The following is a 22338-nucleotide window of genomic DNA, read 5'->3' on the forward strand; positions in this document are numbered from 1 at the left end:
CGACTAGCAGAAATTCCCTTCTTTGTCATCATGCAAGGAATGAGTCTCTCAGTGGGTGTTATACAAAAAAAGAAATCCACTATGTTTCATTCAATGAAATAAATTACACTGACTGAATACATATTAAACATATTGAGTCACACTCATTAAATAAATCAGCTTTGAAAATACAAACAAAATATTCATTCCTCTGCCTGACCTTCCCCTGGAGGTAATATTAAATCAAGAGTTTTTGTAACACCCATAGCCTCCTTGGCACATATGTCCTGGACAAACAGCTAGACACAAGGTTGTAAAATAAACATACGAAGGAGCTTTGGTCACCCTCTAGATCTCAGCTTTTCACAGCCACAAAATGAAAAATGTTACTAGTTATCCTGGCTAGCCAAAGGCCAGAGAAGATACTCACCTTTAACCTGTCGAACAGAACTGAGGTTCTTCTCAAAAGTGTCATCAAATTTGGGATTGGTGACGGGCTCAAAGTCACTGGTATAAACTCTTCCAGTAGAGGTGGAAAAGCAACATTTACACATACACGTGTGATATCGTAGTCGCCCTTCATCTAGGTAGGGGTGGGCTAAGGCATCCTTAGCGGATATTCTTTTGGACTGAAATCAAATTTAGAGACCAGCACATCAACACTACAGATAAACATGACTGTCCATACAGGAGCTTTCACAAGACACAGTAACTACTTTATGCAGCTGATACGGTATATCCTGTGTAAAGAGGGATAACTGAATTTAGAGGTGGGTAATGTAGCAGTAGAGGGAGTATGTGACTTAGAACAAGAAACTACTGTTAGAAACCACTATACACCACAAAGCACTAAGAAATGACTTTGCTAAGATCCTGAAAAGTTCCTACCTTGGAATAAACGTATGTAGGGTCAAAAATGATAAATATCATGGTATTTATAAATATGTAATATTTTAGAGGGGATAAGTTTACATTTTAAGTAACAGGTATATTTTCTAAGCATTTAGAAGAGAGGTGATCACGGTGGCAATTGTATAAAGCTGCCTGAAACTTTTCTCTTAGAATATCAAATCAACTTAGGGCAAAAGCCTATCTGAAAGTTGCTGGAGTTGGGCAGCGGATAACAGTCTGAACAGCATGTTTAAGTATTCGGCTCAGTCTTCAAATCAGCAGCCTGTGGTTTTCGACACTTCAGATCAGAATACTTCATATACTAGTTTCAGGTTGATAAACCGAAAAACATTTCTCCATTAAAAAAAAAAAGAAGAAAAAATTGTCCCTCCCTTTAGCTCAGTGGACATCTAAGTATTACCGAAAGTGAATTTTAAAGGATTTAAGGATGGATTCAAGAGTAGAGAGTAGAACAAAAACTGACCCTGTGCCCTGCTTCCACTATGATCAAGCACTTCACATAATTTAAACAAAGAAAACCGTTTTGTATTCAATTAAACCAAAAAATAACTGGGTCATCCTGACTGGTTCTGGTCCCCCAAATAATAAAATGTTAATTATTTCCCATAAACCTAGATTCCCTAAAAACATTTTTATCTCTGATTGTTTGCTATGCTAACGTTAAAAGGCATGCTGTGACCTTTCAGGATATGATCATTACAAAGGAAAGCTGCAGTTTATCCACCACAAACAGACAAATATGAGCTTGACCACCTTTGTTTTGTTCCTTTTGCTACCTGCCATGTTTGGTATTTGGTGATCCAGTTGAAGTCTGATTCACTGGAACTCTTAACAAGTAAACTTTTCCTTTTTCTTCCGCAATGAGTCCAGCTATTCCCAGAGATCCCACTGAGACAAAGGATGACTATCAGAACCAAAAGGAACAGGCCGGCCGACGGTGCACCTTGCCCAAGACTGGGTCCCTCATCCCAACAAGTGAGCTCTTCGGCTTTCGCACACTAAATCTGGTTCCTGGCCAAGTCTGTTTCCGTTTTCGATTGAGCACGGCTGATCAGGTCCACACTGGTGGCAGCAGTGATTGAATCTGGGTTTTAATTTTATCATCTCACCATTAAGTCATTTCTGTCAGGTAGCAGATGTCAGAAATCGAGTCCCTGTCAGCTGCCACCAACAGCTGTAATCTGGTTTGTTTCCATGTTAGTCTTTTTTATCTGTATGAGGATTCTGAAATTTGAGAAGGCAAGGGTTGAAAAGATTTTGGTGTTTTCCCAACTACTGATAGCATGCTCTGTGTTTGTATGATCTTTGAGCATCTATACCGGGTTCTTCTAAAGTGTCTTAACCTAAGAGAAGCCTTTGTACAAAAAGTAAATCAAATTCCTAGCATGTAATGATCAACTTCCATTTCTCTAAACAAATTAAAGTCCCTTTGGACTTCTGAAACAAGGTTAAAAAAAGGAGATTGTCATTTTGTAAGAGGTATGAACACGGAAAATAAGTTAACTATCTTGCTAAATTGAGAAAGAAATCACAAAATTACTCAAATTTTCAGCAATAGTATTTTTTTCTTTTTTTCTCTCCGTTGTATGTTTTTGGCTTCTTTGTCGAAAATTACCTGTCCATATTTATGTGGGTTTATTTCTGGGTTCTCAATTCTATTCCATTGGTCTGTGTGTCTGTTTTTCTGCCAATACCATGCTGTTTTGATTATTGTTGCCCTGTAGTACAAGCTAAAGTCAGGGAGTGTGATATCTCCAGCATTGTTCTTTTTTCTTAGGATTACTTTGGCTATTTGGGGTCTTTTGTGGTTCCATACAATTCTGATGATTTTTTGTTTTATTTCTTTAAAACATGCCATTGAGATTTTGATGGGGATTGCATTAAATCTATATTGCTTTGGGTAATATGGCTATTTTAACTATGTTGATACTTCCAATCCATGAACACGCAATGTCTTTCCATTTCTTTGTGTCTTCTTCAATTTCCTTTAAAACTGCCTTACAGTTTTCAGTATATAAGTCTTTCACATCCTTGGTTAAGTTTACTCCATTTTATTCTTTTTGTTGCAATTGCAAAAGGAATTGGTTTTTTTTTTTAATTTCTTTTTCTGAGATTTCATTGTTAGTATATACATAGTATGTACATTAATTTTGTAGCTGGCAACTTTACAGTATTCGTTTATTGTTTCTAATAGCTTTTTGGTGGAGTCTTGAGGGTTTTCTATATATAACATCATGTCATCTGCAAAAAGTGACAATTCAACATCTTCATTCCCAATTTGGCTGCCTTTTATTTCTTTTTGTTGCCTGATTGCTCGGGCTAGGATTTCGAATATTATGTTGAAAAGCAGAGGTGATAGGGGACAGCTCTGTCATGTTCCTGAACACAGAGCAAAGGGCTTCAGTTTTTCACCGTTAATTATGATATTAGCTGAAGGTTGTCATATATGGCCTTTGTTATCTTGAGGTATTTTCCTTCCATACCCATTTTATTAAATGTTTTGAGCACAAATGGATGTTGTCAACAGTAACGGTATTCTTTTGAAGGACCTAATGGTGCTTAATTATGTCCTTTGTATCTTAATTACATATTGTGCATATCTTGTTTCTTTAACTGGTCAACATTTGTAATAGATACGGACACTTGTTTCTATCCCAATTTTGTTGCTTTAGCAAAACTGGCTCTTCTACTTTTGAAGGAGTTGATAAAATTTTCCATTTTATAAACATAAAATATTTCTAAGTAAACAAATCGATGTACTTTGTATACTTCTGAAGGGAGTTAATACATCATATTATGATATCTCTTAAAATAAAAGGGAGCTAACTCCCATTCCAACCGGCTTTTAGAAACACTATTAACACATTAAAGACATGTAAAAAGAAATGGAAAGATTTTTTAAAAAATTAGTCTTCCTTATGTATTAAATATGTTGGCTCGTTAGAAATTTTTTCTTGCTAAGGTTGTAAATCAAAGATTTAAAAAGGCTTTATCTATAAGTTAAAATAAAACTATTGGTTACTAGGTTACAAAGTATGAAGCAAAATATGTAATTGTATAAGATAAAGAGGTCATGTGATATTCCTTTGCAAGATGACTCTGGACAAATCAGTCTAATAGTTATAAAACCTTAAAAACAATTGTTTTCTCCCTGATTTTACTGTCATGTACAGAAAATGCTAGCAAAATATTCTAGTTTATACAAGTTGTGGGTTGGTTTTCTCACAAAAAGCATAATCATTTTGCATTTGAATTTTTCTACTGGTTTTGCTGGTCAGATAAACTAATTATCACTCTGTCTAAAATTATGGAATTTCAAAGTTATGTATTCAAGTAAATTAGATGAATGATAATAGGTAATGTGTTTCTAAAAAGAAATTCGTTTTTAGAATGCCACACAACATAAAGACTTAATGGGTCAACTTAAATTTTAATCTCCTGATTCTCAGTTAACGTTAAGACTCTATTAATACTAATTTGAATTAATAAATAGTCTTTAGCTACCTGGACAACATAATTTTAATATACCTAGGCTCTTCATTAATACATGGTAGAGTAGCCATCAGTAAACAGTTAAAAAAGATGTGCCAATAAATATCTTCCGGTTAAAGTACATTTTTTTAAAGAATGTAAAAGAATGTGTGATGGAAGGAAGATGTGTATGCAAGATAACATGTGTTTTGTTTGTCAAGGGGAAAAAAGGAAACAATTTTGTCTATATTCCTAATAAGTATTGTTGTGCTTTAAAAATATTGCTTGTACCTACTTATTGCCTTTAGATAAATTAAGGTCTCTGGAGATTTGTTTAATGCCTTCACTATTTTGAGGTAATAGTTAATTACATCTTTATAAATTATTTATTATACCCCATTCTTTCCAATATTGTTGATATTATAATAAAAGAACCAGAGCCCTTTATTCTTATCCTCTGGTGGTTTCTGCTTTTTTTCTTAGATTTGCCTAAAGGCTCATGCTCCAAGCTAAAGATTAGGATTGAGTCTTCCATTAGCTATACAACAAGGACCTCGGTAAAGGACTGTTATCAGGTACTCCTGCCGATTGTCCTCATGGTATAAATTCATGGCTGTAACTGACATCTTCACCACAGACAGCCATCTCGTAGACTGAACCAAGTAATTGAGTTAGGATTTCCAGGAATGTTTCAGTCCAGGAGCAGACACCTGGCAATAAACTGCTTAACCCAAGATCAACAAAATAAGACTTAATTACTGCAGACTACATGGACCACATAAACTTGACTTAACTATGGTTAATGTTCGATTTTTAATGGATATTTTAAAAACAGCATTTCTTTCTTAATGTATCGCTAACCCTCAATTTAACAGGTTAAAATCAGAATAAAGCACTCTTTAAAAATGGTTCTATTTCTAATTGAACTCTCAGAACCAGAAAGGAAAGAATCCTTCCTACCAACCATAAAACTAATAAAGCATCAGGCCAATTTAAAAATAATCATTTTGTAAAACAATAATGTATATTGGTTGGCCTTGTTCTACGAGATCATGATAAAATGGTTAAATATTACGCAGTGTTCCTTAAATAAATTCCTTTATTTTTTTAATGACCAAGAATCTGTCCTCCTTACCAGATAAATCTTCCCTCCTTCTTACAGATAAATCTATACCTATGACCACACCACAAATTTCATTGAATTAGGCGTGACAATCCCACTATTAAGGAATAAGGACTATGTTTCACATGTAGAACAGATGTCTACAAGGCCTCCAGGAAACCATGCTTGGTATCCCTTCTATGGCTTAGGACATTCCAGGCTTAGGGTTGTAAAGACTAAGAGCTTCTGGCAGGTCAGGAGCATTCATAAACATGCGACCGCAGAGAAAGAGGACACCTGGCAGCAGTAAGTACTGCAAGTAAAAGCTGACATGGGTGAATCACATGGTTCTTGGTTCCTAATCTGGAAGAACTAATAAAGAGAATAAGGTATTTCTAACACATGAAAGTACATTTTAACCTCAGGGCCTTGACAAAATCCTCTAAGGGCAGACAGAAAATACTTCTGAAGCCTGAAGTTCGTGGCTCTAGTTTTGTTAACCATACAAAAGGTCTTTATGTATTAAATCAACATCTCCTGTGAGCTATGTAGATAAACTTACCAAATAAAACAAAATACCAAACGAATGACACTAAATCACTAGCTCCTTGAGCAACTTATGTGGTTGGAACTGTCCTTAATGGCAGGAACTTGACCACAAGGAGGGACTGTGAAATTCAGAACTGCCACTTCGTCTTGCTTCTGTATCACTAAAGTACCTCACATGCCAAAGTAAACAAACAAAAGGAAAATAAAAAATAAACAAACACTAAACAAATAAAAATCCACTTTGTACCCCGAGATGTAACAAAAATAACTTGGTCACTTGATCAGTTCTGGTCCACCAAATAAAAGCTTGACTATTTCTCACAAACCTGGGTTCGCTAATAAAACATTTCTGTCCCTAAGTTTTGTTATTGCTGATGTCTCAAGATGGTTCTGACCTTTGTGGATTTCATAGTCCTGTGAGAAAGTTGCGTTTTCTCATCACGAACAGACTAATGTAAACTTAATAACGGGTAAGTTTGTGGGTACTCTCCCCTTTTAAATATCTGTTGTTTTTTGTATTTGGTGACTTCCTTGTACTCTCAGCAAGTAAAATTCTTCTCTAAATTCTTCCATTTTTGACAATAGTTATGGGCACAGATGTGAATAATATTCTTTGGATGAATGAATAAATGAAGAGCTGAATTTTGTCCCAGAAGAGTCAAGTTTAGAAATGGCATTTGGAAAAGCTACATTTCAACAACTCAGAGAGTAAATATTTCTTTATGCAATGTAAATGGGCAGATATTTTCAAATAATATTAACTTTTTTTCCTCCTGATTTAACTTGGTGCCAAGTTCCTTTTACAAATATTGTGATAAAAAAGGATGACACAGTTCCTTATCTCTCTTCACCTCAATTCGTATGTGTTAATAATCAAACTTCTGTGTGATGAGTGAACATGATATACATGAAGTTGGAGACTGAAGTTTCTTTTGAAAAGTCATTATTTACATTGCACATCTATTAATGTTTTTCTTGGAACACACATATTTTTAATTCATTAAAAAACATAAAAACAAACAATACTTACTGGATCAAAGACCAACATCCTGCAAAGGAGATGAACAGCTTCATGTGTAGCCTGGCTAGACAGGGTATAAAGTACAGGAAGAGATGGCTGTGAAAAAATAAAGAATTCAAATACGTAAATGAGTCTTTGGGTACATAGATATGGAATACAGCCAATTTATGATAAGTACCTAGCTCAAAAGATGTATGCACATAAGTCTAAACTCAAAGGGAATGAATATTTCCCTCATTAAGCAGTCTTCAAAAACAACTGTCATTGACTTCCAGTGGCATATTTTATATTACATGATTAGCCACTGTAGCCTAGAGCACAAAAGAAGCTGATGGAAAATGAAAGCTAGTCCTGTCAATATGGGGCCCCTTTTAGCCTTATACTGTAAATGCTCTGGCAAGAAGACCAAATGCCTAGGGGTGGGAGAAAAAAGATTTAATACCTTGGTCACATGAAAAGCTAAGCATGTAAACTGTGCAAAGTAAACATGTGAACTATGTCTTATGGCAACATTACCACAGAGTTGCTAAAACACGAGTCCTAAAGAAGCTGTGAGACATTCAGGAAGTTACAGAATCTTTTAAGCAAGTATGCTGTCGCTTTTGCTGGTCCCACTTATTTTGCCTTTAAGCACTTGATTTCTCATTCAGTAACTGTCTTTGTGAGTGGCAGGCATATATATCCACATGCCAGTATCTAACACTCTTGCACTGAGGCAAGGAGATGGCTCTTATGACTTGAGAAGACCCCGAGCTTATAAAGCCTCCATTTCGCTGCTTGGAGAGTCAGAGGACAGAGGAGGCGAATGGCAACACTGCTGTCTCTCACACAAGTAACCCTAAAAGGTCTCCTTGTACCTCAATCACAACCTCAGAATCTTGCTATGACAACTACTAACATCAAGTATTTTACATGTCTGCCTCCTTCCAACAAAGCCACATAGGAGAACTCAGTAAGAACAAGATAACTCAGAATCATCAGGAGGTAATTATTCACCTTACAGAAGTTTTCTTCAGGATCAAGGAGTAATAGTAAACTAGAACTCCCATCTCATCTTAGTTTAACAAATTAGATAAATCAACATGTCTGAATTTCAGTAGTCTTAAGTATTAAATGAGGCAGATGGAACTAAATGATCTCCTAAGTTGACTTTAATTCTAAAATTGTATGAGTCGCAGCCCTAGAAGTGGGGGGGCGGGTCATAGCCCTCAGCTGAGGGCCCTGGAGAAGAGGTGGGAAATTGAGGAGTCCGGTTTCAGAAAAAAATAAAATAAAATAAATTGTATGAGACTTGACAGGACTACTATAGATAAAAAGCATTGTACACAGAACCCATATATAGTTGGCATTCAAATATTTTTATATCAACTTACTATTATTTATTGGTGCATTTACATGTTTGCAGACAAAGTATTCTTGTTAAAAATATGTAAGTCTATGGTAGTTTTGAAACTTGTATTAGTCAAGATAATGAGGTGTGTGGAGAGTGTGAGGAAGAGGTTTTAACTTAGAACTCAATTTATACATTTTTTCCCCCTAAGAATTGTTTTTTTGACCTTTTTACTTATTTAAGTGTGTTTTTCCAGGACCCATCAGCTCCAAGTCAAGTAGTCGTTTCAATCTAGTTGTGGAGGCCACAGCTCACAGTGGCCCATGTGGGGATCGAACCGGCAACCTTATTAAGAGCACTGAGCTCTAACCAACTAAGCTATCTGGCCACCCTCTGCTAAGCATTTTTTTTTTATTGTGTAAAATGGAGTAATTTGATATTCTTAAAAGATTCTGATTCTTGGTTTGACTGAATAGCCGTCTTCTTTTTCACTGGTTTGTGCAGGTTGGCAGTCAAATTCTAGCCAATTCTTACTGACTCAAATGTTTCACCATAAGCAATTCTTTCCTTTCCACTCCCCATGTGAAACCTACCCCTCTCCCTCATCCTAGTTTTGTAGTGGAGGTTATGCTATAGCTTAGGAAAGGGAATACCGGAATGAGTACTAAAAGATGTGGGTTCAAATTCTGACTTTGCCATCACTAGACTTGGGTAGGTCACTTGAACCTTGGCTTCTCATCTATGAGGCTGCACTAGTACAGACCTGCCTACTGCCAACAGCAATGCTAAGCTGACATTCACCAAACGCTGGGCCCTGGGCTAGGTGTGGGGGCAACAAAGACGAATAACATCTCTCAGGTAGGTAAGAAAAACCTAAATACTTCCAGAAGCCACTGAAGATAGAGAACAAATCAGAAGGCAAAATTTGTAAGAATTGAGGACGCCTGGATATGGGACGGGGAGCTTGTGAAAAGCAAATGAAATTTAAAATTCAATCTTTCCTTACAGAAGTACACCCCAACAAATCTATTCAACCTAAGGCTAAGTTTAATTTCAGCGTAGAATAGTCCGTCCTATTATATGCTTTCTTCTTTGCTGTGTTGATATGCATGTTAAAAAGAGGCACACAGAAAAAAAGAAGAGTCAGTTCATGATGCCAATACCTCCCCAGAAAGATAACCATTAATAACTTAGTTCCTAGCATCGCCTCCACAGGAAAGATGCAATGTTAGAGACCTTGCATGCGTTTCTAATTCCATTATCTTCCCCTCTAATTCACCAGCCATTATGGTTGAAACCAGTTGGGCCCAGGGGCTCAGAACTAGACAAGAAGTTTATATTTCTCATCAAGTGTAATTGAATCAATTTCAGTAAGAGCAAAAAACAGAATGCTTAGAAAGATGCCCTAAGTATCTCCTTTCGGAAAAAGTTTTTGCCAATTCCCAACATTCACACACATCCCTTCCCCCCGCCCCCTTTAAAATACACCAGTCCGTTTTCTGTTTGTTCTGCAAGTTTGTAAGTCACTTAGCAATGAGGGAGTGAGTGGGTGTCAGTGCTGAATCATGAGGACAGGAAGGGTCATAAAGAGGGTTATTAATGACTGTGATTGTCAGTGAAATGAAGCAAGGATGAGCTTCTGGACGTGGGTGAGAAGCCCTCAATGGATATACCAGTCATAAGCCAACCGCAGAGTGAGGGCCACGCAGCAGTCGGCCAGGCTGTTTGAGTCCTGTTCAATGTTCCTGTTAGTTTTCATTTGGCAGCAAAGGAGCCGTGAACATCAGTCAGCAATGTTAAATGAGTATACACGATGCACAGTGCACTACATACAGTAAGCACTGTGGGGTTATATGAAAGAAACCCCCACTTGAAAATAAGAAGTTTGAACTAAATGAACTCTCTACCATACTCTGATTCTGTTCAATGTTCAGACATGGTCCCTGTCAGGGGACAGAACTATTTGAACTCCAGTGAAAATGTATCTATTTCTGACACAATCAGCTGGGAACAACCTGAAGAAAAATGAAGATCTAAACCTCGTAAGAGTTGAACAAAACACGAAATTAGACTTTTCAATCCTATCAACAGGTCAGAGCCTCAACAAGTACCTATCTACCTGAATAGATACTTGGGTCATGGCAGCTGAGTTTCTCTTCATCCAAGATTCTGAGTTGTAGAAGAGACAATAAATAAAAAATACTATAGAGTTTTTGTCTGCCCAGCATTCCCTGACCTTTAGGGAACACTTGTTTCTCACTCTCAAATAAACTGGTTTGGCCAGGCCGCCACTCCAGGGATGGCACCTGACCCAGGCCTGGCCGATCCAACAATATATTCGCCTGAGCACCAGTACTGGCTTTGGCACAGGCATATGGTCTAAAACGGGTAAGGGACAGCCATGGATGGCTAACCCGACACACTCCCCCAGTCCTCTTCTCCCTGATGGACCTTTATTATATGGGATGGAAAATACTCATTTTTTTTTTTTTTAAGCCCTCTTGCATTTGGAAGGCCACATATTACACAGTCCTGGACAAGGATATATAAGCAGAAGTTTGGTAGGCAGGTTTTTGGGAAAACTTTGCTTTCCTGATAAAAGTGACAGACGTTGCTACTGCCCCCCTCTTTACTCCATTTGCTTGCTTAGAATATGGATATGGTATCTGGACAACCTACAGCCATTTTGTGACCATGAAGCTATCAGCAAGAGAGTAAGAAGGCAACATTATAAAGATGGCAGAGCAGAAAAAAAGAAAGAACTAGATTCTTGATGACATAACTGAGCTGCTGACCTCTGGACCAGATATGAGGCAAACATCAACTCCTATTTCTTTAAACCACTGTAAGCAAGATTTTCTATTATAACCAAACACATTCCCAACTGAATCAGAGAACTTTCCAATATTTTTTTCTGGATCAATTTGGGAGAGCTCTTTCCTGAAGGATTGATATTGCTGGTAGAATGTAGGCCTGCACTGCTTGTTCCATTTTTGCAAACACATAGGGGAAACCCTGTCTGAAAATGAAACCAACACAGGAAAACAGAACAGAGACTCAAATTCCTGGCAGGAAACATCACTTGACTACCTCAATCCAGCAGGTCCTCAAGTCAGTTGTATTTCAAGACTTTTCAGTTACATGAGCCACTAAGTACCTTTTTTCCTTAAGCCAGTTTTAACTGAGTTTCACTGGAAAGAGTCCTGACGATTACACCACATGGAAGTGTGTATATTCATCAGCCAACACAAATAAATTAATTTGAGGCAGTAATCTATGACTTTAAGAAGATAGCTAATTAGGTTCTCCAGTATATGTATATATTTTTCACAAAGTCTCAACAAACCATAGTACATATTTCGGTTTGTACAAATAAATGTAAATAAATGCATTGAAAAATACGTTGGAAAGATATTCTCAAATCAATCCAGAGGAGACTGGGACAGTGTGCGGGATAGCTAGGGATGACTAAGTTTCAGTAAAATTTTTATTTTACATGTACTTACATGTAACTTGCATATAAACAAATGAAATTAAAAAAAAAAAAATCTGCTGTGAAGGTCTATGTGCCAGGCAGTGACTGGCTAAGAATGTAGGTTTTAGAATTAGAGAAATCTATTTTTGTGATTTGGCTTATGGCCTTAAGCGTATTATTTAACCTCTGTAACCCTTCATCTTCCATCTGTAAAAAGGAACAATAAATGATACATTACAGTATTGTAAGGATTTAATGTATAATTAATCTTTGCATTCCTGGGATAAACTCCACTTGATCATATTTTTTTAAAAATAAGCTATATCTACTATTTTAGAGTATAATTGTTAATATTTATTAAGTGTTTAGAATGCCAGATACTATTCTATGCTTTCCTTGCATACACTCTTTATTATTATAACAATTTGAGGTAGGAATCATTTTTATTCCCATTTTATAGGTGAATAAACTGAGGCACACAGAGGGTAATTAATGTGTCACAAAGTGAGTTACTAGTAGAGTCGGGATTCATGCTCAGTCTGCCTGAAAACTGTAGTGTACAACTCCCAGGATATCATTCAACATGCTGTGCGATGTGGTGAGCCTGACACTGACACCACTGCCTGCTTTTTTAATTACTGCAGTCCAGAGAAACATAAACAGCGCACATATCCGGCACGGAGCACTGAGCTCTTTGCAAAATTGTCATGACGTACAGAACTACACAAGCTGTAGTGTATATATTGGATTGGGGACCAAATTAATCTTTTGAAGTTAAAAAAAAAATCCAAGTGGCTGCATACCAAATATACTTGGTGTGTGGGTGTGTATGTATGAGTCTTTCAGTCTCAGCTCTAAATAGCTATACCATGAATGGAGATAACTTCAAGCAGCTGCTACCAGGCTAACAAGAGGCATATAAGATATGCATCCTGGGGTAAAGGAAGGAGTAGGGAGTGTGAAGGGAAAAGGCAGAATCTGACTACTGGCTTAAGAGCTTCAGGGGTCTGTTAACTTCTCTTGAGAGCAGTGGTGGTATAAAGATCAACTAGCAAATGGAGATAGAAAACAATTTCCATACTGGGGGAAAAAAATGAAACCAAATACTATGCTAAGTTCATTTACATTCAATTATATATGGCAAGTATAACTTACTCTATACAAATCCACCTGGGTTAGTGTTCAAAGACCATGAACACCTGCCTAAGAGACCGTCTGCAGCACTGGTTAAAAGGCATTTAAAAATAAGACTTTAAAGTCTGTGCAAAGCACATCTACCCTTTCAGCAGAAATGGTCTCCTAATTCTTACTCCATCAGTCTTCTCTTCAAAATTAAAATATTCTGACACCAAGACTAGCCAGAGGTACCCCTAACTTTTACCTTGGTGCTCTCTTAACGCCATCACTAAACTTGGTGATAAGCAAAATGTTAAACCCTAAGAGGCATTACTGTCAAGAGGCCAATTCGTGTAAAAAATGTATTAAGATAGGATTCTGTTAAACACCTTAACCTATTTAACTAGTTAAATAAATATGGAATTTAAAATTTTCCTTTCTTCCACCCTTTGTTTTGGATAATATGATATTTACTATTTTTTTCTTTAATCGAAAGTTCTAGGTTTTTACAACTAACAGATTTTTAAAATTTCTAGTAGAAAAAGGACTCACTTGCCAGGAAATGCTCAAAGGAGTGCACAATGACTTTTGCTGCAGTAAGTTACATTTTGAGCTGTTCTAGACAGCAGGCTGGAAACTCCTCAGGAAGTCTTGCTCTCTCGGCTGCTGTTTAGCATCTCTGACACAAAGGATGAGTTAGCTGCGAACTGTTAGCAATGGTTAAAATTCCTCTACAAATGGAAGGGTGGCACTGAGGAAGGCTGGCACCAGGGTATCTGATCGTCGTTACTTTTCATTACTGGCTACATTTAGCCGGGCAAGATTTACTGACCTCAAGAGGTCAGTTAAAGAGGAAAATTATTTTCCTACTGCCAAGGATACATTTACCATGAGGTATTGATAAATCAGTTTAATTCCTGATATTGGCCAATACATAGAACATAATAGATCTTTTTAGTTCCTTCTATTAACACAGAACCTTCCTCTAGCGTATCTGAGCTTCATCACTTTTTAAGACTTACTGTGCTCTTGTAAGGGACTTAGGGCCTCAAATTATTTCAGCTCTAAACTAAATGTTATAGAAGGGTATAACCAGCAGGGGCTATTTAAAATACCAGCAGCTACGTCTCTATTTACTAGTTCAGGCTGGTTTTAGGAGATAACATACTTTACCCATGGCTCTGTATGCCGGTGAAAAATGGATGCACTGGAGTGACACTAGAATTATAGAGGGAACTGGCAAGGGAAAGGCAAGGCCTTGGCTTGACAAGGCCAGGTCTGTCTGGTAATGTAAGAGGAGTGTCAAACTGAGTCTGTCATTCGGTTAGCTAGGTCAATCAGATCTTCTAATGATCAGTCGGATCATCTAAACACCCAATTTAAAAGAAACCACAGCAAAGCCCAAGAAAATTAGTTGCCGAGTCTTTCTGTTTCAGTTTGTTCCTAGGAAAACTATTCCCCTTACTCAGTCTTCACATCATTAAGATGTTCTGTCCAAAGGAGATTAGGAAAGTGCTTCTAAAAAATGCTGCTAAATCAACAGGGTGGAGATAAAAACCATCCTGTCTTTCTCAGCAGTGACTTGGCTGGTTGCAAGTAATATTGATCAGTGCAAATCTGGCAATCTTTCTCTTCATACCTCTTTTCTAACAACACTCCCATTTGATTCTGTGTTAGTGGCAAGAGTGCAATAGAAACAGCTTCACAGTCTTTGCTGAAATAAGAGATACCAGGTATTTTGGCTGAATATTTGGAAAGGATATCTTGATATATATATATATATATATATATATATATATATATATATATACACATATATATATATATACACACACACACACACATATATATGTGTGTGTATATATATATGTATATATATATATATATATATATGTGTGTGTGTGTGTGTGTGTGTGTGTGTATATATATATATTAGCTTATGGCATTGAGGTCAAAACTCCACCCCCAGTAACTTTTCCCAGACACATTGAAAAAGCAGGAGACAAAAAGTCAGGGGTCATTTATCAGCAATGGTGTTACAATACTATTTACTTTCTCCTATAGTATTGGGAATTACCATATTTTGATTTGGCAAATATTTAACATTTTCTGACTTATGGCCATGACATACAAAATAAATAAAACTTACAAGTAATGTTTTTGTTTAAAAATTCTCACTTCATTATTCTGTTGGAAGGGAAATCGGGCCCCAACAGATGGCGACCGAGTACAGGTACCCTCCTTCTCCTTTTACCTGTTTGTGAGGACCCCTGAGTATGTGTGCCTTAGCGCCTTCACAAGCCGTCCTCATTGCTTCCAGTGATGGTGTGCCCAAGAGATCCGTTATCAAATCCAACTACAAGGAAACATAAAGTACAGATGGATAATAAACTCACGAAAACAACTTTTCTTTAGAGATGAGGACGGAATTTGGGGGAAATAAACTATAAGGCGAAAAACCCAGAAAAATGTTTATTAGGAACCCATGTGATAGAAACACAGAAAATATGTCTTGGCAAGCACGGCCTTCTAAGCCTATAGTACTTCAGGAGTCTGCAGCTACCTGCCCTGTGTCTTGATACTAGAGCATCCAGGGTCCTTGCTGACGTGAACTGCTCTTTCACTGATGGCTAATGACTGTTATTTTCAAACAGTTAATGACCAGGTTCTGATGCTTCACACGGATTCATGCTCATCCAGGAGCTAATCCACCAATCAGGCAGCTGTGCTTTAGTAAATACCCAGAACATTCATAGCTGAAATTAAACCCAAGCCATCCACGTTTGGGCTAGTTATACACCCTTTACCTTCTAGTTACTCTAGAAATCTCTTACACTAAACAGGAACCTCTGGGACTTAGAATCTAACAATGACAGTGCATAAGGCCACATTTCGTTAGCTGGGCACAATAAAAGAGACCAATAAAACCAATCTTCTCACAAACAAGTCTTTGTAAGTACCAAACTACCTTAATTTTCTGTTCTAACCTTATAACCTCATTAGCAATAACATTTCATTCAATTTCCTCCTGAATGGAAAATTCTTACCTAGAGAATACTTCTTTTCCTGGTGCTGGGGATGCCAAATATAAAGCACTATTTTCTGCACTTATCTAACCCGAGGGGTAACCATCACGATCACTGCCCTCCAGGATAATGGAGATACTGAAGTAGCTCATTTTCCACAGAAGTAAAGATCTCTAAGCTTTTTGGGAAAAGTGTGTTGGTGATACTTTTGGACCTCTAATAAATACCCTAAAGGCAGAAGGAAATGACTGGCTCACGAAAACAAATGGAAAACATTCAGAAAGTTGTTTCAAATGGGTCCCACCTCTACGGATGAGAAACATTTTTAATGACGTTTGCTGGTACTATAGTACCTAGGGTATTTATTTCTCAAAGATACAAAGAAAATGCTACAGAAAAGTAACTAATTCCGTTGACAAGTCAGATTCTTTTTCCATTCTAGATCTTGATTTCTCACCCCGAAATACACTGATGATAGATTTGAGTTCTCCTCCAATGGCTACGTCAGACTGGCAAACTCAAGACCCATGTATTTCTCTGGAATCTGAGTTATCTGAAAAACCATTTATTCCAGTTGCTTCACCTTTTCCTTTATATGTGGGGTGCCAAAAAAGTGTATACATGACTTGTATTCATCTTTTGTTATCAGTATATATTGAGTATTACAATTTTAATAGTTTTTTTCCTTTCTTAAAATGTGTATACATTTTTTTTGGCACCCTCCGTATTCTTTTCAGGAGCAAACTAAGACCCTTATTTAATATATAGGATTTGAACAACCCCTTAAATTTTACTTAAGCTTTTCTGTATGGCAGCTTCTTATATCCAGATATGGTAGTTTTATAGGTAAGTCTGTTAAACTCTATTTTCTAAAGAAATTGAACAGTGAAGTGGATACTGTCAACAGTACCCAACATTAGGTTATATATAATGATTTTTATCACTAGGATCAATTTTTAAGATGTAAACTTTAAAAAATTAAACTTTGAGTATATAGTGGAGAAATTTAACTGTTGATCACAGCATATATAATTTCTAATGCATCAGTGAACAATTCTTTGTAGAAAGAGCATTAAAGAAATGATTCCATTGTTGGTCAAGTGTTCGAATGACAAAGAATTATAAATACAAAGATATATAACAGTTAAAGTGATCTTTTAAAATGTAACCAATCAAATCTTAATACTCCCTCGCTTAAAACCTTCATATAGCTTTCCATTACATTTTGGATAGAATAAAATCCAAAGTGCTTGTCAGGTGGCCATGGTCCGGCTCTTTCTCTCTCTCTGACTTTGTCTTGTACTTGCTCCTCCTGATCATGCCGTCTCTCCAACATGCCACTGTTCCCGCCTCAGATGCTTTATTATGCTCGTTGTCCCTTTTCCCAGAACACTTTTTCCCAGTATCTTGCTCCCTCATTTCACTTAGGTCACCCTTCCAGTGTTATCCCCTCAGAGAATACTTGAGCACTGTTGTTCTGCTTCATGATCATTCTCTATCCCTAACTTGCTTTAATTTTCCTTTCTTTCTTTCTTTTTTTAATCAACTTTATTGGGGAATATTCGGGAACAGTGTGTTTCTTCAGAGCCCATCAGCTCCAAGTTGTTGTCCTTCAATCTAGTTGTGGAGGGCTCATTTGGGAATCGAACCGGCAACCTAGTCGTTCAGAGCTCACGCTCTAACCAACTGAGCCACAAGGCCGCCCAGTTTAATTTTTCTTCATAGAACTTATCATTACTTGGGATTATATTTATTTGTACTCTTATTTATTTTCTGTCAAATGAAAGTTTCACAAAGGCAGGAACTACCTTTGCCTTTACTGCTGTACGCCCAGTATCCCGGCACACCACCCCCGTCATAACTGTTAGCACTCGCTGAACGCTCCGTGTGCGTCAAGCCTTATGTTCCGCTTTACTACTTTATTTAATCTGCACAACAATCCTCAGAACAGTTTAACTTGCCCAAGATTTAACAGATAGTAGGTGGCAGAGCTAGGATTTGAACCCACCAATTTGATTCTACAGCCTGAGCTCATCATTGTTATGTTCTTCTCATGCAAATCATACTGTTAAAATTTATGAATGAAAAATAGTTAGAAATGATCCTAAGAAAATATGTGTAGCAATAAATTAGCTATAAAGGCAGACAATGAAAATATCATGAATGGCTTCCCAAAGCTACATTTTAATCAGCTTCTGATGTTCTCTGCCATATTTAAACATTTTAGCCCAATAATATGGGTTAGAAATGTTTCTAAATGTTCAGATTGAAAGAAACCAGCACTCAAAATTTGTATTCTAAATACAAAGTATAAGTTACCGTACTTAAGTCACCAAATACATTTTCAAGTCAGACTCATTCAGTTAGAAAGAACACAGGTTTTCTAACAACTGAAGTTCATACCTGTGCAAATTGTTACAGCAGGGTCTGCTGCTATGCTTCAGTGCCTGTAATAAAGTCAACACACCCGCTAAGACGCTCTGAAGTTATAAAATGAATCTCTCTGTAATCTTCAACTTCGTAAATTTCTGAATTTTAAGTGAACTTGGATTTGCTAGAAGCAGTTCAGACAGTACAATGAATAAGCCCAAAGACATGTGTGCAAAATGGTTTTTCCTTGAAATCTGTAATAGAATTGAATGCTTCTAAAGCTTCAGGTGATATCATACCTGCTGAATGGGACTCTGTGCCTGAAACAGTATTCTTCGTCCTAGTAGTTCTGCAAAGATACATCCGACAGACCAGATGTCAATAGCATTGCTGTAATGACGGCTGCCCATCAGGATTTCCGGAGCCCGATAATACTGAGTAACAACTTCCTGAGTCATATGACGAGATTCATCTAATTCTTCCACTCTGGCCAATCCAAAATCACAAATCTAAATAGAAAAGATTATCAACATATTGTCAAGCAGACAAATAGAAAAGCAAAACAAAACAGCAAAAAACCAAAATCTTGATAGACCTCTGAACTTTGAAGTTTTCAATGGTGAAGGTAGAGAATATTTGTGTCAATATGTAATTTGATCTTATTTGGATGAGAGGGAAGAAAAGTCTTAAACTTCCATATTTCTATATAAAGTGATGTATTATAAAATATGCTTTTCACCTTTAATCTGTTTTTAATTGACAACTAAACCAAAAAAACCAAAACAAACCCAAAACAGCTAAACGCGTTATTACTAGGTTTCTAAAACCCAAGATATCTATTTTCAAGGCTGGCTCATCGAGGAAGATATTTAAAAAAAAAAAAAAAGTGTACGTTGAAGACCTCTTAAGCTATGTTCACTATCTTTATGGAATATATGTTAATAAAATTTCTTTAAAGCTATGGGTTTCAAACAGTCCTGCTGAATTCAGTTCTGAGGAGGTACTTCAGGAACTCCACAAACACTGTACCAAAACTTCACCTGTATCAGCTATCTATTTAAAATATTAACTCACACTCAAATGTGTCAATACGTCAAAATGTCGCACACTGTAGAATACAAGTGCTACTAGGTTCATTCATTTCTTCACGCCATAAATATTTAATTGAGCACTTGTATGTTTTAGACAGTATGTTAGAAGCTGAAGACATAACAGTAAATGAGAAAGACTAATTTATATGCAGACGTAGGAATAAATCTTTTTTTGCTACTTCTGTTTAACTGAAAAGACTGCTGAGATTGCAAGGTGAGCTGTTAGTAAATAGCTACAGCAACTTTTGCTCATTTTCAGGAATTAAAATTTTCTTCACACCGGGCAACCAAAACACTGGGAGCACTGAAGATGAGATAAGAGAGTAATGGCCATCGAAGCTCCAGTGTTCTCAATGATTAACTTTATGAATCAATACTCTAAGTGACGAAATAATATTTTTTATCTGTTTTCTAGTAAATAAGTTGAGGTCCCAACATAAGATTTTATTTGGGAAAAAAAGGGTCTGGCAACTTACAAAAAATGTTTGAAAACCACTGCTTTAAAGAAAACAAGTTTTACCCCTAATTTTTATCAATCCTCTCAGTCTTTAGCTTACTATGTCTGGTCACATTAAATGAATTCATGATGGTATGTGGAGATATTAAAATCCTCTCAAGGGCTAGAGTTCAACAACATATTATATTTTACAATCTATTACTTGGCCATGAATTTTCAGCATATCTTTTAAAAGAAAACAAGACCAAAGAAAACAACTTACACCCACTTTCCTGTATCTTTCTTGTATGAGTGTGTATGTGTATATATGTATGTATATGTGTGTGTGTGTGTATATATATATATATATACATACATATTATACATATACACACACATATATATTATACATTATATTATATAAAATATGTAAAATACCACCCACCCAACTAAAAATGTTTCTGTTATAAAGCAAGTCCTTTGTTAAAAACATCAGTCTGAGCTGGAGCCATTTTTTGGCAAATTACATGGAAGACAAACTACACTCAAAGTAAAAAGCTTGTATGATCAAATAACTAAAAAAAAAAAAAATACTGAGATTCCCAGCAAAATTATCCATTTTGTGCATAATGAGAAACAAAATATATTCACAATATGAAAGGATACTAATGTAAAGGAAATGTCTTATCATAATTATTTTTGATGAATTTGTACATTTGAGAAGAGAGCAATGTTGTAGCCTGGCACTCTACTCTGGCATTTGAAAGTTGGCCACTAAGACAAGTCCAAGGGGCAGAGCAAAATTTCAATTTGTTCTGATCTGTGTGTTGTTTATTCATGAACGACAGTTTCCTTTAGTTATTCATGTAGCCAGAGGTTCCAATACCATAACAGACGATTTGGAAAATGGACTTCAAGCAGTTAATGGCATCAAGCATGACAAGTTCTACATAAAATGCTTTGTGACGTTCTCCAACCAGAAACTGAAATAAGAAAAAATTGGCTTGAATTGTCATAAAACTGATTTGGTCTCAGTAGGACAAAGACTTCCTGCCTGTAAGGTTTTTAGTTTTTTAAAAATTTAAATAGGTTATGGGGATAGGTTGCATCTTTCAAAAGTGGTAAGGTAGCATGAGAATGAACTCAATGACCTTTAGAAGGAATATTTACGTCAGTGGATTTTGGGGACAATTAGTTTCTCCATGGAAACAAAAGACTGAACTACAATATTAGTTGTTTTCAGGTAAAATATGAAAAATAGGTTTTTAATCTTTTAGAGTTAAAACAGGAACAAAATTCTTGACGCAATATGGAGACTTTTTATTCAAAGCAGCGTATCAGCTTTTAAAGACCGCACTTAAAATATAAAATTAAATTCATTTATATATTTGGTTTTAATGTTTAGTCTAACTGCCAACGAGCTAATAACCAGTCTGATTACTTTTATTTTTAATTAATTATTCATTTTAATTTGAAAATTATACTACTTGACATACAATATTATATTAGCTTTGGGTGTACAACACAGTGATTCAACAATTATGTATCTTATGAAGTGATCACCATGACAAGTCTAGTAACTATCTGCCAGCATGCAAAGTTATTACGGTATTATTGACTATATTCCCTATGCTGTACATTAGGTCCTCATGATATTTTTTTTAGAAAATTTTTATGAGTCTATTTGAGTCCAACTGATGACAACTGATGGGGGAGCAGGATTTCAAATGCACTCCTCCTGATTTATTTTATAACTGGAAGTTTGTACCTCTTAATACCCTTCACCTTTATTTCCCCACCCCCCATTGATTACTTTTAAAGTAGAAAACATTTAAAAAAGTTTTCCTTTTCAAATATATCAGTTAAAATGTTAAGATTTTACATTTACGGTAGACTGAAACACCATATAATATTGTAGCCACTCATAAAACAAGTGGAATTTTAATTTTCTTACACAAAGATGACACAGGAAGGCCCTTTTTTCTAATGTCTATGATGGGGAAAAATATGGTGGACCTTTCACTGTTAAGGAGTTCTGCTAATACATACCTCTATTAGAGGTGGGGAAATGCACAGGTGTGGATTTTGCTATTTGTGAGTCACTCTAACAAAAAACAATGGGGTGCGGTTGGTACTGGAGGAAAAGTAAAATGGAAATGGATGACCTGAGATTTTGAAGCTATTAACTATATCCTGTAATCAATTCCCCTTCAGAGGAATAACTAAGGATTGACTAGGATAGTATATATTGTGGAAATACATTTGACCCCTTTCTGGCTTAGCATTTTCACTTTTAAATGTTTCCACTTCCCTACTTTTGCTACGTCAGTCAAACAGCACATAAAAATGTTAACTGTGTAAAAACAGTCTTCTTAAAAGCCGTACTTCATTCTCGTATAAATAGAAGCTAATAGGTCTTTCAAAATTTCTTCTGATATACACTTCCTTCAATAATGGAAC

The 22338-nt window shown here is 36.3% G+C and overlaps 1 protein-coding gene across 1 annotated transcript in view; it reads right to left on the bottom strand.

Annotated features, from left to right (window-relative positions):
• NLK (nemo like kinase) overlaps positions 1–22338 on the bottom strand; it is a 144963-nt gene that overhangs the window by 3775 nt on the left and 118850 nt on the right. Inside the window, exons 6-9 of the mRNA XM_033091110.1 lie at positions 18651–18860; positions 15210–15311; positions 7044–7130; positions 410–608 (exon numbers count right to left, since the gene is read on the bottom strand). Of these exons, the coding sequence (XP_032947001.1) occupies positions 410–608; positions 7044–7130; positions 15210–15311; positions 18651–18860 (598 nt within the window). The remainder of the gene's footprint in view (positions 1–409; positions 609–7043; positions 7131–15209; positions 15312–18650; positions 18861–22338) is intronic.

Source organism: Rhinolophus ferrumequinum, chromosome 21 (genome assembly GCF_004115265.2).
Source record: "Rhinolophus ferrumequinum isolate MPI-CBG mRhiFer1 chromosome 21, mRhiFer1_v1.p, whole genome shotgun sequence".
Lineage (NCBI taxonomy): Eukaryota > Metazoa > Chordata > Mammalia > Chiroptera > Rhinolophidae > Rhinolophus > Rhinolophus ferrumequinum.